General features: G+C 45.2%; 1 protein-coding gene across 1 annotated transcript in view; it reads right to left on the bottom strand.

Moving 5' to 3' along the window:
* The window catches only part of SH3GL2 (SH3 domain containing GRB2 like 2, endophilin A1), an 80,942-nt gene that overhangs the window by 22,215 nt on the left and 40,897 nt on the right, over window positions 1-17,830 (bottom strand). The window contains exon 2 of the mRNA XM_053465897.1: window positions 5,774-5,842. Within this exon, the coding sequence (XP_053321872.1) occupies window positions 5,774-5,842 (69 nt within the window). The remainder of the gene's footprint in view (window positions 1-5,773; window positions 5,843-17,830) is intronic.

The following is a 17,830-nucleotide window of genomic DNA, read 5'->3' as shown; positions in this document are numbered from 1 at the left end:
CTAGAGGTCGCGCATGCGCAGCAGCAGGGCGCCGTGTACCAGGAGGTCTGCCTCTCCTGCGCGGCACTTCAGAGGAAGGCAGCGGAAGCGGCCTTGCGGTGGAGGGGGGTCTCCCTCTCCCTCGTGGTGGCTGCTGCGGAGGTGGACGTGCGGTGGGGGGTCTCCCTCTCCTCCGTGGGGGCTGCTGCGGAGGTGGCCGTGCATTGGAGGGGGGTCTCCCTCTCCTCCGTGGTGGCTGCTGCGGAGGTGGCCGTGCGTTGGAGGGAGGTCTCCCTCTCCTCCGCGGCGGCTGTTGCGGCAACGTGGGAACCGAGGACAGGTGAGTAACAGTACCCCCTCTCAAAAGGGCGCCCTCAGGGCGACCACCAGGACGAGAAGGGCGTCTTGCGTGGAAGGCACGTATCAATTGTGGTACTGAAAGGCGTGCCGCTGGTACCCAGGAACGTTCTTCTGGACCGAGTCCTCTCCACTGTACGAGGTACTGTAGACTGCCTTGTTGTCACCGGGAATCAAGAATGGCCTGGGGGATACGACTCTCCAAACCCCTCCTGGAAGTCTCAGCAGTAGACTGTGCCCCTCGGGTATACTGGTTGCAGACTAGAGGTTTCAGCAAGGAGGCGTGAAATACCCGAGGAATACGAAGCGTTCTGGGGAGCGAGAGTTCGTACGCCACCGGATTAATCCGGCGTAGAACCGGAAAGGGCCCAATAAAACGCGGAGCCAATTTCATAGAAGGAACCCAGAGTCTCAGGAACCGCGTGGACAACCAAACCCTATCACCGGGTTGGTACGAGGGATTGGGAGACCGCTTCTTGTTGGCCTGTCTCTGCTGGAGCTGAGCAGCACGTTCCAGGGCGGAGTAAACAGAGGCCCAGGTGGCACGGATGGAAGCGAGTCTCTCCTCCAGATCTGGAACAGGTGAAACCGGTAAAGTCCCTGGGAGAGACTGCGGGTGGAGGCCATAAAGGCAGAAAAACGGAGAGATCCTGGTAGCCTCCTGGAGTGTGTTGTTCCTCGCAAATTCAGCGAACGGCAGTAGATCGGCCCAGTCATCCTGGTGGTCATTAATAAAGAGGCGCAAGTACTGTTCTAGGTGCTGATTAGTCCTCTCCACCAGGCCGTTCGTCTGAGGGTGATACGCAGAGGAGAAAGCCAAGGTGATTCCCAAGGACTTAGTAAAGTCGCGCCAGAATCTAGCAACAAACTGGGTCCCTCTGTCCGACACAATCTCAGACGGTACGCCGTGCAGGCGAACGATGTCCCGAATGAACACATCCGCCAAAGTAGAGGCGTTGGGAAGCTTCTTAAGCGGGATAAAATGAGCCATCTTTGAAAAGCGGTCAACCACCACGAGAATCACGGTATGGCCCTTTGAAGGAGGCAGCTCGACAATAAAGTCCATGGCCACATGAGTCCAAGGAACCGAGGGACAAGGGAGTGGCTGAAGTAGTCCAGCAGGACGTGTACGACAGGACTTATTGGCAGCGCATTTGGTGCATGAGTGGACGAAGGCTGTAGTGTCCCTCCCCCAGTGGGGCCACCAAAAAGCTCGAGAAATCAGGTCCTTGGTGCGCGCTACTCCAGAATGTCCCGAGGTTCTAGCGCCATGAAGCGTGCGTAGCACAAGGGTGCGTAAGCTAGGAGGCACAAATAGTTTCCCAGGAGGTAAGGAGGGCGGAGCTTGTCCTTGAAAGCGAGAAATACGATCCAGCAGGGGAGTATACCCACGTAGATGAATGGCAGCGATGACCTTGGCAGGGGGAATAATGGGTTCGGGTTCCCCATTCTCCTCCTCTGGTCGCGTATGCATACGGGACAATGCATCCGCCTTGGTGTTCTTAGAGCCTGGACGATACGTCAACACAAACGGAAATCGGGATAGAAACAAGGCCCATCTAGCCTGGCGTGGATTGAGGCATTTAGCAGATTCCATGTACTGGAGGTTCTTGTGATCTGTCAAAATTAAGGTAGGTACAGAGGCTCCCTCCAGCAGGTGACGCCACTCCTCCAAAGCAAGGATGACAGCCAATAACTCCTTATTCCCGATGTCATAGTTCCTCTCAGCCGCAGAAAAGTGCCGAGAGAAGTACCCACAAGGGTGCAGCGGTCCGCTGTATGATGCGCGTTGAGAGAGAACGGCACCAACCCCAGATTCCGAAGCATTTACTTCCAGGACAAACGGTAGATGCGGGTTGGGATGCCGTAGCACCGGGGCAGACGTGAATCTCTCCTTGAGAATAGTGAATGCAGACACTGCCTCCGAAGACCACTCCGCGACTTTGGCACCTTTCTTTGTCAAGTCCGTTAGAGGTGCAACGATCTTGGAGTAGTTGCGAATAAAACGCCGATAATAGTTGGCAAATCCAAGGAAACGTTGAAGAGCCTTGAGGCTCCCGGGCTGCGGCCAGTCCTTGATTGCTTGAACTTTGGATGGATCCATGTCGAACCCCTCAGGAGTGATAACGTACCCCAAAAACGTCACTTTGCGAGTCTCGAAGACGCACTTCTCTAATTTAGCAAATAATCCGTGTTGCCGAAGACGGGACAGTACACGACGGACCTGTTCGCGATGAGAAGGCAAGTCTGTAGAGTAAATGAGGATGTCGTCTAAATAGACCACGACAAACTGCTGGAGGAAATCTCTGAGACAGTCATTGATAAAGTCCTGAAACACCGCCGGGGCGTTACATAATCCGAACGGCATGACTAGATACTCATAGTGTCCCGAACGCGTATTGAACGCAGTTCTCCACTCATGACCGGCACGGATACGGACAAGGTTATAGGCCCCACGAAGATCCAGTTTAGTAAAGATCGTAGCCCCTCGTAACCTGTCGAATAGTTCAGAGATGAGGGGAATCGGGTAGGAGTTACGTCTTGTGATCTTATTCAACCCTCTGTAATCAATGCACGGTCTCAACTCTCCATTCTTCTTCTTAACAAAAAAGAACCCAGCACCAGCAGGAGATGTAGACCGACGGATAAAGCCACGCTTGAGATTCTCCTCGATGTAGGTCTCCATAGCCTTGGTCTCAGGAACGGATAGCGGATAGACCCGGCCTCTGGGCGGCATAGTACCTGGAAGGAGATCAATCGGGCAATCATACGGTCTGTGTGGGGGCAACTTCTCTGCCTCCCTCTTGTCAAAGACATCCGCAAACTCCTGGTATTGTCTGGGAAGAGCTGTAGTAACGGTCTCCAAGTCAGAGGACATACTGGCCAGTTTGACTGGTTTGATGCAATGCTCCTCACACGTTCGACTCCAAGAGGTAATCTCTCTAGTAGTCCAATCGATGGTGGGATTGTGTGTCTGTAGCCACGGAAAGCCCAGAATGACTGGAGTAGAGGGAGAGCAGATAACCAGGAACTGAAGCGTCTCATTATGAATCATGCCCACGGAGATTGTCACCGGTGTAGTAATATGGGTGACCTGGGCAGGATGCAGAGGTCTGCCATCAATGGCCTCGAGTCTCACAGGAATGTCCTTAAGTGTCGTGGGAATATGCTGTTGGTCACAGAAACCGGCATCGATAAAGTTCCCAGCAGCACCCGAATCCAGAAAGGCCTCTGTGCAAACAAACCCCGCGGGCCAGGACACCCGAATCGGAACAGTCATTCGAGTGTTACTTGAGTCAGAGGACATACCCAGCACACCCAAAGCAGGTCCTCTGAACCACTCTAGGTGCTGGCGTTTCCCGACTTCTTAGGACAAGAACTTGCCCAATGCCCTGCCGTGCCGCAGTACAAACAGAGCCCCTCTCTGTGTCTCCTGGATCTCTCTTGCTCTGACAAATGGGTAGTCCCCAGTTGCATGGATTCCTCAAAGGCGGAGGAATTCATAGGTGGTGGTATGAACTGGGGAACAGCACGCACAAGATGACGAACTCCTCTGTCAAGTGCTTTCAAGTCGTCCCGCTGTGCCTGTCGCTCACGGAGTCGAAGATCAATCTGTGTGATGTAAGCTATTACAGAGTCTAGGTCAGACGGTAGATCTCGAGCAGCAATCTCGTCTTTTAAAGCCTCTGATAGCCCGTGCAAAAAGGCTGCAATCAGTGCTTCATTAGTCCAATCCACTTCAGCCATTAGGGTGCGACATTCTATAGCATAGTCCATCAGAGAACGTTCCCCTTGGCGAATATTGAAAAGAGAGGACGAAGCAGTGGAACTCCTGCCTGGAACGTCGAATACAGAACGTAGTGCAGACACAAATTCGGAGTAGGAACGAACCACCGAAATGTCTCTCTCCCACAGAGGTGAAGCCCATGCCAGGGCCTTGTCGGTCAGGAGCGAAATTACGTATCCCACCTTAGCGCGGTCAGAAGCAAAGGCATAAGGAGAAAGTTCGAAATGAATTTCGCATTGGTTAAGGAAACCACGACAAGTAGTAGGATCTCCTCCATAACGTTGTGGTGGCGGAAGGTTCGTAGGAGCATGAACCATGGAGACTGGAGCCAGGCGGGAGGCTGGCGGAGGTGCTACTGCTGGAGACTGTGCCGGTAATCCGGGATCAGTGCGCTGAAGGAGGATCTGGAATGCCTGGGTAAACTGCTCCAGACGATGATCCATCTCATCCAGCCGAGCCTCACACGGATCTTGAAGTCCCACCGAAGCGGGTCTCATGATGGCCTTCTGATTCTGTCACGTACAAGTAAATAGGAGACACCGTAGTCAGGTAGGACTCCAAGACAGAACAAGTTCAGACAAGCCGAGGTCAGGATTCCGGAGAGCAGGATAGCCGATAAACGTAGCCGAAGTCAGGATTCAGGAGATCAGGATAAACGATAAACAAGCCGAGGTCAGGATACAGGAAAACAACGTAGTCAGGCAAGCCGAGGTCAAACACAGGAATCAGGCAGGTAAACGCTATCTGGGTGCTAGCACAAGGCATAGACGACCATCAGAAGGCAAAGGTGAAACTGCTCTGAGGGGTTTAAATGGAGAACCGCGGAGGAAGTCTGAATCTCCCATCAGCCCCTCATGACATCACTTCCGGTGTCTGTGACTCGCGGCCATCTTGTGGATGGCGTAATCTCCCTTCATAAATTCCTCCAGTATGTGAGTTCGCCACTAGAGGTCGCGCATGCGCAGCAGCAGGACGCCGTGTACCAGGAGGTCTGCCTCTCCTGCGCGGCACTTCAGAGGAAGGCAGCGGAAGCGGCCTTGCGGTGGAGGGGGGTCTCCCTCTCCCTCGTGGTGGCTGCTGCGGAGGTGGCCGTGCGGTGGGGGGTCTCCCTCTCCTCCGTGGGGGCTGCTGCGGAGGTGGCCGTGCATTGGAGGGGGGTCTCCCTCTCCTCCATGGTGGCTGCTGCGGAGGTGGCCGTGCGTTGGAGGGAGGTCTCCCTCTCCTCCGCGGCGGCTGTTGCGGCAACGTGGGAACCGAGGACAGGTGAGTAACACAGGGCCGCCTTTAAAAATAACCCTGGGCCCCAAAGGTAAGCCTTGGCCACGGACAGATGGCATTTTTGCCTTATTTAAAAAAAGCCACAGACACAACTAATACAATTAATATAAATTAAAATATAATTAGCCTATATATATATATATATATATATATATATATATATATATATATATATATATTAAGGAAATCCAATACCACATATAATATGCATAATAGACTGTAAGCTTGCAACTAGTATGTTTTAACATGTGTTAAAGTTACGGATAATATGTTTTATTGTCATTGTTAAGTTTGTATTTTCTCCTAGTACAACAGCACTGGTGATATAAATAAAATGTGGTAGTATTTAAACAATACAGTAAATGTACTCACCCTCTCCATCTCTTTAAAGTCCTCATCTAGTTTAGTGCCTTCAGCTCCGCCAACTTTCTCACTCACTTTCTGCAATGAAATATAGGAAAACATTCAAATATGTTTTTACGTACTGTAAACTGAAACAATGTATAGTGTTACCTAATAGAGCTACCAATAAACATACGCTTATTGACAAACAGGTTAGTTAGATGGACATACAAATGAATAGAAACAGTTATAATCAACAAAACTCCACGGACAAGGCCCATTAGATCTTCCCAAACAAATACCTCTGTGTTGCCACTTTGTAATTGCCCTTTTTAATTTTCCGTTTTTCTCTTCAGATTTGATACCACAGTTCCCTCCACCAAAGACATAGCCAGGCCATTTCATGCAACGAGTGCTTTGGAATTGCAATATTAGACCATGGAATTGTTATTTCTTTTAGTTTTTCCTGCACATTGCACTTTTTTGTTTGTGCACGTGACCCCCTTGATTGATTTTATACACACTGGAAATAAAACAGCCGAGCCGGGTGCCTGAAGACTATGCTTTTTGGTGGGGGATTTCGCTCCCATATGTCTTTGAAGACTTCAGTGGTCCATTCTTGGCTTTACCAGGGAGGAGAGCAAAGTCTATATCTAGCATTAGGTAGTGTGGCCCGATAAGAAGTAGAATGGGGACCTGATTTTCCTCTGTGGTCTTACAATGGCACAATCCCCAGCACCCTTCCATCACCAACAATGCAAAGAACAATATCATAGGCTTGTAGATTCATTAAATAACCTCAGCCCATGGAATTTGTGAGACCCTTCCTATGCTCTATGTTCTGAATGCAAAAGCCGCCTGTTCAGGCAGGGGCATGGATCTCTTGCTTCCTTCAGTAGACTACCATCAAAGAGTCTTCTTTGGGCTCAAAAAAACAGGAGGACATTTTTTTTGAGGTGGAGAGATGGTGGGTAAAAGCTGTACCTCCTTGAAATGGTTAGGGCTGCCCTATTTCTAAACTCTGTTTGACACTGGGATGGAGACTGCTCAAAACACACACAAAAATCCTTGTTTTACTATATTACTTTATTTTTTTATTAACTTGTTGCTTGTTTCTCATAAACTGACAAGAACATGCTGGCTTTATTGCACTTAATTTGTAACAAAACCATAAAAACAGGTTAAAGTCAATTCTTACGTCAAGAAATAAAAACCATAATAATGTCATGAGTTTACCAAAGAAGACAAAATAAATTGTATGTTTTCAATGTGACAAAGATCCCTAAATTAATAATTCCATATACTAATTTTTTTATCAAAATTGTATCGATACAATTTTCTCTAAGCATGTAGGAAAGACTGTTGCTATACAGATGTATTTATTTATTACAGCCAAGATGATGTTTGGCTTCAAGAAGTCCTGTGACATTTATTAACTCAAGCAAAAAAGAAGCTTCCCTAGGAGAATGCAGTTAATTCTCTGAGCAAGGAACGAAAGTGACATTTCAATTAAATTAATAAAAAGGAAGCAGAGAAGGAGAAAGACGGCGAGCCAGTTATAGAAAAGCCCTGTGTTATAATTGCTGCTAAAATCACCACCAACACACAAGACAAACAGTCTGCGGTGGATCTTGACCCGGACACCTTTTCATTGTCCATTCTGTCATTTCACGACAGGTGCACATCAGTATCCTTTCTAGTTAATTGGGAAATGACACAAATAGTGAAATCTGAAAAGAACAAAAAAAAACCCCCATAGGAAGTTAATTAGAGTTTATGAAATTGCTCAAACATAATTAATGGATATGCCACTATTACAGAGCCTCTGTGCTTCATGTTCTCTTTAATAATTCACTTCTGCTTCAAAAACGGTTTGTGACTCATATCTACAACTAAATAAATAACCCACACTCAAAAGAAAATATTGTATTATTAGTACTAAATGTTTTGTTAACATTGCATAAAATTTGCATACGAAAAACCTCAGAATTCCCATGATTTCATGATGAGCCCTTAATCCAAAATAATTATTTTAAACACAGACATGATAGGAAGCAGTAACATTAGTGCACTCCATTCTCCATGTGTTTCCCTAGACTGAATACTGACCGTGAATAAATGTTATAACTTTATAGATGATATGGTTGAAGGCATTTCCTAGAAAGTCATAGGGCTTTAAGCAGCATTTATATGATGATTCGATCCTTTTTACAGGTTTGTTTTATTCAAACACCTTCTACAATTATGTGTTGGGCAAAACTACATTGAGAGAAGTGCAATGGCTCTATGACAGTAGAAAAAGGTATCCACACAAACCTCAATGAGCCACAAACATACTTTCCAGAGTTTGAGGACATTGGCAACAGAACCAGATATTAACAAATGGTTTAATTAATTATTATCTTGTATTTATATATCGCCAACAATTTACGCAGCGCATAATACAATACATATATTCAAGGGGTATGACAAGACAAGAATTGACAGACTAAGACAAACCGATACATTAGGTGGAGAGAGCCCTGCTCACACGCTTACAATCTTCAGGGAATGGGGTGACAAACATAAGGCACAGAGAACGGGTGAGAGGTAGTGTGGTGGTTGTATCAATGACAATTTAAACACACCGGTTTATGAACTAATTTAGCACCTAAAACAAAGAGGGACACCAGGTAAGGAAGAAGTGAATACGGTATATGATCCCCATTTCAGAGATGCCCCTCAAAAATGCACAACAGGTGCCTTTGTTCCACCATGACAATGTCTCCTGCAATACTGGTAACTCCATTATACCTAAATTACATTTCCACTATAATATATGAGAAATAGCTTAATTAGCGTCTACAAAGAGTATCTCTAGTACTGTGAAACTGCATTGTGGATAGAACATAGCCCCGTCGTCTGGACAATTGGCAACTGTCGTTTGCATGAAAACAGGTTCTACATGTGTGACAGCCAAAAATGACATTTCTGTTTTCTGTATTTACTTTATATACTGTATCCTGGAACTTCAATCTTGAACATGAACAAACAATAGATTTGCATGAAGTATGTTTCAAAAAAAGGCAAGTAGACTAAATATAGTTATAGTATAATAAGAAAAGTGATTCAGATGTTTTGCTAGATTAGATTGATCGATTTGAAGTGAATCATAAGGTAAGGTGATATGATAGACTAAGTTGTTAACATAAACCGCTTAATTTGCACACGATTTGTTTCTCATTATAAGTGAATTCAATGTATCTGCCTTCTTCATGTGAATCATAGCTGCCATTGTGTATGTCTGGGTTATCATTACTACAACCCATAATAAAACATTCTGCTACAAACAATCATTATTTTCCAATCAGAAGAGCAATTTCATTTCACTTGTCCTACATTGTATCCACACATTAATCAAAAACCTGAAAGCTGTCTAATTTTTCTTTAGAAGAGGACGTCTATTCCTTTGTAACTGGTGATTCTTCCACCCTGGTTTGTGAAGATATGAAAACCGCTACCACGTGCATATACACTCTACTGTAGTGACAATTCAAATACAAGTAAATACAAATTCTAAACCATACATTATGGCTTCTTGTTTATTCGTCATAAGTGCACCCCTGGGGGTACTTCTGATGGTACTTACATGTTTGTTGTACAGCACTGTGGAATGTGATGGTCCTACGTAAAACAATTAATAATAATTCTTAAATTCTAAAAGTTAATTATATTTGACACCAAAACGTTAAGAAAAGCTGTACATCGAGGGTACTTTTTCGAGCAGTGGGGATCATGGGATGCCTGGGGAGATCCTCTGATCTCCCCTTACAGGCCCAAGGAGCTGTAAAGTCAGTGGGGGCCTGTACTGTTCTAGCAGAGGCTTCCATTGCACCTCCCACATGGCCACCTTGGGACACATCTTATCTAAAGCATGGGGCACAATAAGTAAGAAGTCATTTCATGTCTTGCTCATTTGTTGATAAAATGTGCTTTATTTCACCCTATTCTCCCTCCAAGGTCTATGTCTATCGCAGAGTGAGCAATGAACGGACGATAGGTACAACTAACCTTCTGCTTGCGTCCTTGTAGCCATACATGTATTAATTGGAGGATAAAACAAATACTATATGTATTATGCTATTTTTAACATACCTATTGAAGTATTAACCCATTATGGTGTATTCACTGTGCACAAAGTAGTCTTTGTCAATAGAGGCCAAATTGCTGGCCAAGGCAAATAACCATCAGGGTGATAATTTCAAAGCAGACGTAACATAGACGTATGTCATTATGTAAGGTGATATAATTACTTGGTATTAAACGTTAATCGCTGTAACAGATTTGTTAAGAGACTGCCTGTGCTGTCATGAATAAAACATAACATTGCCCCAAAAGACGTTTTAAGAGATTACAGAACCTCAGAAATATAAATGTCATGAAATACACAGAAGTGTCCATAATCCAATCAATTCTTTATTTAAGGATCCTCAGCATTACTTTCTTTTTTGAGAACATGCCATAATTCAGGTCGATAAATATGGTTTGGCTCTAGGAGACAGCCAGAAATTTTAGTAGCCAAACCTTTTTTTCTTCCCCAATCATGTTTTGATTTTCATATATTACCCCTTGGTCTGCAGTTAATGGATGTGTATTTGGGAAATACAAACATAAAACACATCTTTCTTCAGTGCTGCACCACTTTGTACGGTACTGCAGTTAACCCCTTATAACAAGGGGTATACAAGCTTGTATGTTTAACCATTATTCTTACACTTACACACCCTAACACCATACAGTGACACAAATTATATGCTGACATACACAGTCACACCATACACGCTAAAGCTATACTCTTATACACATGCACACACTAGATAACACTATAGATATATAAAAACACACACTCTAAAACTATCCACCCAAACACACTGAATCAGGCACTACAATACAGTAGACATAATAACTCTGGCCCTATACATTTACTTACAGACTGACTCCAGAACTATACATATTCACACTGATTGACACTTACGTATACACACATCCGCTACTCACCCCCACACACCTCATAAAGACCCGCCGTGCCGCTGCCTACCTTCTGTTATTGTGAACCTGGCACCCTACCCTTTCCTTGGGGGGGGGGGTGATGAAGCAGTGCCGTGAGACATCCACCGTGGTCACGTAATGCAAGTTATTTGATCCTGCTGGTTGTCTCACAGTACCTTCTTCACCGCATCCCTACAGGAAAGCATAGGGTGCCAGATTCACAATGGTAGCCCTGGCTACCTGGTTTCCAGTCCCCATGGCTACTTGGTGCCCTGGTTTTGTAGAGCCCTGCTATGTATCACATAGCACAGCCCTGGCAGTTCTTTTCTCTATAGATAGAAAGAACATTATCTGTACATTTTAAAAGTATCCAGACCATTGGAGGATATTTAAGAGTCTACGAAACTCTAAACAAGTTCTGTAAACAGGAGATATTCAATATCCCCCACAGTATGCATGTTTGTTTTTTCTTACATGAGTGAACATGGTTCTTTAATTAGCATGTCTTCAGAGTGACAAGGATTGGTCCACCACGGTCTTTGAGCAGGTCCCAAAGACATGTACTACTAAGTGTGCCAAGGATGAGAACCTCTGCTCAGATTGCTTTATCAGGCACTTGGTTGAGTGAATCTCAGTTTGAAAGGCCAATTGCTTTGTGAGAGGCACTTGATCAAATGCTCTATTTTAAGTGTGTTGGCATGGACTTTTTCAGGCCCTCTGTAGTTCTTAGTGTGTAACTGTTTGATGGTGGTTAAATAAATAAGCCTGTCTAGAGTGGAGTGAATATATATAATTTATGAAATGCCCAATTGATCGCATGAACAATAATTTGTAATTTCATACTAGATTATTTCAGGACCAATTTGATTTGGTGCGGTTCTACAATATAATATCCCAAGTCCCAGATATTAAAAAATCCCAGATCTCACATATAATACAATATAAGAAATAAAAAAAAGCTGAACATAATTACAGAAGAAAAAAAAAGAATGCAAATGACTAACTCACAACTCCAGTCTCCGTTGGAGGAACAAACTTCCTTAGTAAGAAAAAACTGTAAGAAAAAACTGAATAAATTACACAGCAATCTAAAATGTATTTTTTTTTTTTTAAATGTACATATCACTTAAAGAAAACCTGAACCAAAAGCTGGGTAGCAGATCTGGTGTTTGGCACGTCTACTCCAAAAGTTCCATACAGTATTTTAATGTGTTATCGTTTAATTACAATATATGAATAACATATATAGTTTATATATTATATATTTATATTTTATAGTGCAAGACCTTAATTTAATCCTACAAATAAGATGACAATTTCTATTTGAAAGAAGCGACATCGTTTCAACTTTCTTTTGTTCTCGCGATGACTTCAATTTAATTTCTTACATTATACTTAATAAAAAGGATGCATTTATTCTTGAAATTTCCTGTGCAATGTGAGATTCCATTATAAGCCAGTTTTAGGCAGACCTTGCATACAATGCGACTCTATGTCTATACATACACATCATCTAGACCTACAATCAGCAGATGAATACACAGTTACTGGATTCTGCTTGAATTGTATGCGTTTGCAGAAATACTATATCTTCAGGAGAAAAATTGTAGCATCTCAAAAGAATAAAAATATAAAAACTCAAGTCTAAAAGCACAGAAAGAAAATGTCACAAAATCTTAAAAAAGGGGATTCTGCAACTTGTAGAAATATTAGGTTTTAATGTAAATGTCTAAACGTCTTGACATTTCTTGATTTAAATCCAGACAATCTAATTCCATTGTATCAACATTGTCATCAAGGCCCATAATCCTGTCTGTTTTTAGGATTTTGCCAATTAACATGTAATAAAACAGTCAATGGCTAATCGGTAGCTTCTCTGTAAGTAAAACATAACATAAAACATCTACAATGGCAACATGTAGCTAATCTACTGCGAGATTGTACCCCCCACATCCACACCAAATAGTAAGAGTGATGGAAATGATTTTCAGTAGGCTTCTGTTCTGCCCATGCGGAGCCTTTAGTTAAAGAGTATGTTCTAGGTATCCATCTATAACGGAAGTCCTGTGTTTACTCTTAAAACACGCAGCCCTATGACACTTAAGAAAAGTATTTCCAGCAATCACTTTCCGCAATCACATAGTGAAGGGCACATGGTGCATCTAAGGAAGAGATACATAACTTGCCGCCTATTTAGCTAGTATTCAAAGGGTTAAATGCACTATGCTTGCAAGTAGCATGTCCATTTGAAACTCTTATGTGGCTCGTTATGAAACCTTGCGGTTTTTATTGCGTAACATATGAGGAAACTAATAGGACAGATGACTAGACCACACAATGGGCTATCATTAGCATTGAAGAGAAGAAAAACAGAAAACAAAGAATTTGACAGCAGATGAGAACCATTCGGCATCTAGTCTGTTCATTTTTCCTGCTGTAAAGACTCAGGCCTTAACCAGCCCTTGGTCTCGTCTTAGATTCAGGGTAGCCTCATGCCTATCCCGTGCATGTTTACTTCCTTCGCTAAATTAGCCTCTACCACTTCTGCTGGGAGGCTATTTTATCTTCCACTCCAGTAAAAATACATTTACAAAGAAAGAAGACTTGGGCTATTTGTACATACTTACTAGGACTACACAGACAAGAAGCCAGCAATACAAAATTAAAGTATTGATGCCTACCAATTAAGCAAGCAGTGAGTCAGTCCCAATGGATTATTATTCTGTGCAAATGAAGGCTTTTAAGATACAGCCTGCAGAAGAGTCAGCGGGTGAAATTGAATCATACTGTGTATGCGGATAACACTGGGCTGGACTAGTAATAAACAGTCTCATGCATAATGCATAGCATGGCTTTTCACGGTCACACTCCTGTGTATTTCATTGACAGCTTTAGTGCAGCCAAGCTTGCAAGAGGACTGCAAAACAGCAATGTAGATCCCTTTTAATTTATCATTCCTGCTATACAGGGATCAGCAATAATAAAGAAAATCATAAATTCCCAGCAAGTTTTATCTGACCTTTAAAATGCACCTTTATGCCAAGAATCTGCAGGAAATCACATCGATTTTTATACGCACACAATATATATCTGCTGTACTACAAGGGTCTGTGGCAAACTGGGTGGGATATATATATATATACCGTATTGGCTTGAATATAGGCCGCACTTTTTCCCCCACTTTAAGTCTTTAAAGTGGGGGTGCGGCCTATATTCGGGGTCTAGCGCCCGTCAGGCAGCGCCGGGCAGGCAGCGGGGTTAGGATACAGATCCCCTGCAGTGGTGCAGGGGATCTGTATCCTACTCTCGGATGCGTTCAGACAGCCTCCCCTGCCGGCACTTTCCACGGGGGGAGTGCCGGCACAGGAGATTGTCTAAGCGCATCGCGCAGACGTTCACCGGCAGCGGCGATGCAAGCATAAACAACCTCCGCTGCCGGCACGTCTGCTCGATGTGCTTTAACAATATCCCTTGCCGGGAATTCCCACGGGGGGAGTCCCGGCAAGGGAGATTTTTAAAGCACATCGTGCAGACGTGCCGGCAGCGGAGGTTGTTTCTGCTCGCATTGCCGCTGCCGGTGAACGTCTGCGCGAACAATCTTCCTTGACGGTACTTCCCACGGCGGAAGTGCCGGCACCGGAAGTTGAATACGTGTTATGGGTAGATGTCCCCCGCCGGCCCCGCAAGACCCCGTGGAGTCTTCACCGGTAAGTCTGGTGGGGGGGCATCTTGGGGACAGAGTGGCAGCATATCTCGGGGGGGGGATAGAGTGGCAGCATATATCGGGGGGGATAGAGTGGTAGCATATCTCGGGGGGTACATCTTCGGGATAGAGTGACAGCATATCTCGGGGAGGGCAGAAACTTTTTTCATTAAAAAAGCACCTAACTTTTAGGGTGCGGCATATATTCGGGTGCGGCCTATATCCGAGCAAATACGGTATTATTTATTGTTTTATATAGGGCCATCAAATTCCATAGCGCTGTACAATGGGTAGACAGGACATAACAAGTAGCGGGTAATATAAAAAATTGACTAACAGAGACAACAGGTGAGGAGGGCCCTGCTCAAACAAGCTTCCTGTGAAGGGTATTATTGGAAAGCGGAAGTGTTTAGGAACAGCAGCAACTCAGTCACGAAGCGGAAAGTCACCGATACTCATGGCCAATGCTGATTTCATAGCTGAAGAGCTCCAAGCTTCCACTGGCATTAATATCACCCCAAAACTGTGTGGTGGGAGCTTCTTGGAATTGGTTTCCATGGCTGAACAGCTGCATGCAAGCCTCATATCATCAAGTATAATGCCAAGTGTCGGATCGAATGCCACTGGACTCCGGTCAGTGGAAACATGTTCTGTAGAGTGAGGAATTATACTTTTCTGTTTTGGGGAGTCTGGGTTTGGCAGATACCAGGAGAACGGTACCTGTCTGACTGCATTGTGCCAACTGTAAAGTTTGATGGAGGAAGGATAATGGTCTGGGACTGTTTTCCAGGGGTTGGGCCCCTTACTTCCATTGAAGGGAAAACTTAATGCTTCAGCGTACCAAGACATTTTGGACAAAGTGGGAACAGTCTGGGGAAGGTTCTTTTCAATCCCAGCATGACTGTGCCCCAGTGCACAAGCAAGGTCCATAAGGGGGATCAACTACCTATTAATGGCTATGTGTTTAGAATGTGACGTCATAAAAGTCCCTGTTGGTTTAATGGTAAAGTGTCACATAACTTCTTATACATATTATGCACACATACAAACACACACGCAGAAGGCTGTGTTTGTTGCAAAGGTTCATGAAAGTGGTGTTTAAAAACATAAATCTATATATCTGTGCTTCAATCTATAAAAGGGAATTATATATTGATATTTGTTTCTCCGATGCTAGTCAGGCATAGATAACAATGTCTACTGTATCTTGAACAAATTCATTGAAAAATGACTACTGCCATCTACTACTACTGGCGTCATTAGTTTTCTATTATAATTTCTTATACTATCCAGCATATACCGTATTTTCCGGCGTATAAGACGACTTTTTAACCCATGAAAATCTTCTCAAAAGTTGGGGGTCGTCTTATACGCCGGGTGCTCAAACTTACCTAGCCAGACCGGAGAATCTAGATTCCCCACGAAGCCCCTAAAACTGTAGCGTATCTCTAGGGGAGGGGCAAGCGGAGAAGCCGCCTCCCCTGGGCCAGTCTTCAGGGCCGAGGTAGGTGCAAGATTGTGATCTCGACCCAACTAGCCCAACATTAGGGAGCTCGAGGTCTGGCACTTCAGACCTCGGCTTCCGTGCTCCCTAATCACTACGCGCCGGCTATTGATGTAGAGCGCAGAGATGACGTCATATCCCGGCGCTCGGCATCAATTTCCGGCGCGTAGTGATGAGAGAGCAGTAAAGCAGAGGTCTCACGCTCCCACAACTGGATGGAAGATAGAAGATGAGAAAGGTAAGAGATGGGGAGAAAGGGGTGTAAGTGCAGTGTATGTGTATATATGTGTGTGTAAGGTCAGTGTATGTATGGTCAGGTGTGTGTAAGAGCAGTGTAGGTATTTGTGTGTTTGTAAGCTGGTGTGTGTGTGTGTATATATATATATATATATATATGTGTGTGTGTGTGTGTGTGTGTGTAAAGGCAGGGGTGTGTGGTGAGGGCAGTGTATAAATGTGTATGTATGGACAGGCGTATGTTAGTATGTGTAGATATATATACCGTATTGGCTCGAATATAGGCCGCACTTTTTTCCCCCACTTTAAGACTTTAAAGTGGGGGTGCGGCCTATATTCGGGGTCTAGTGCCCGACGCCCGGGACATGCAGTCCCGGGCGCCGGGCAGGCAGCGGGGTTAGGATACAGATCCCCCGCAACGGTGCAGGGGACCTGCATCCTACTCTCGGATGTCCTCAGACAGCCTCCCCTGCCAGCACTTTCCACGGGGGGAGTACCGGCACGGGAGGTTGTCTAAGCGCATCGTCTGGACGGTCACCGGCTGCAGCGATGCGGGTAAACAGCCTCCGGGTTGCTTACCCGCATCGCCGCAGCCGGTGACCGTCCACACGATGCGTTTTACCTCTGCCCCCAAGACTTACCGGAGCAGACTCCTGGGTGTCTTGCGGGGCGCCGGCGGGGGACATCTACGCAATACGCGTATACAACTTCCGGTTGTATACGCGTATTGCGTAGATGCTCCCCGCCGGCCCCGCAAGACACCCGGGAGTCTGCTCCGGTAAGTCGGGGGGGGGAGGAGGAGGACAGTGGTAGCATATCGGGGGGAGGAGGACAGTGGCAGCATATCTCGGGGGGGGCAGTGGCAGCATATCTCGGGGGGGGCAGTGGCAGCATATCTCGGGGGGGGCAGTGGCAGCATATCTCGGGGGGAGGAGGACAGTGGCAGCATATCTCGGGGGGGGGCAGTGGAAGCATATCTCGGGGGGAGGAGGACAGTGGCAGTATATCTCGGGGAGGGAGGACAGTGGTAGCATATCTCGGGGGGGGGGGGAGACAGAGTGGCAGAATGTTTTTTGTTTTTTTTTGGTGCTTTTTAAAGAAAAAAACTTTTTCTTTAAAAAAGCACCAAACTTTTAGGGTGCGGCCTATATACGGGGGCGGCCTATATCCGAGCCAATACGGTATATGCGTGTGTGTGTAAGGGCAGTGTATGTATGTATATGTCTGTGTATGGGCAGTGTATGTGTATGGACAGGTGTGTGTAAGGGCAGTGTATGTGTATATGTGTGTTTGTAAGCTGGTGTGTACGTGTATAATTGTGTAAAGGAAGGGGTGTGTGAGGGCAGTGTATGTCTATACATGTGTGTGTGGACAGGCATATGTAAGGGAGAGCTGACCCATCCAATCCAAGCAGGTTTTGTATACAACAACCAGCCAATCACCAGTAAGGTACATCGCTTGCCGTGATTGGCTGGTTGTTATATACTGGGTAGAGGGGTAGTCTTATATGGCGAGTATAGCCCAAACTCTATATTTGAACTGGAAAAGTTGGGGGTCGTCTTATATGCCCAGTTGTCTTATACGCTGGAAAATAGGGTACTTGCAGTATACAGGA

Source organism: Spea bombifrons, chromosome 1 (assembly GCF_027358695.1).
Source record: "Spea bombifrons isolate aSpeBom1 chromosome 1, aSpeBom1.2.pri, whole genome shotgun sequence".
Lineage (NCBI taxonomy): Eukaryota > Metazoa > Chordata > Amphibia > Anura > Pelobatidae > Spea > Spea bombifrons.
Note: the sequence above shows the minus strand (reverse complement) of the source record. Positions and strands in the feature narration are given on the sequence as shown.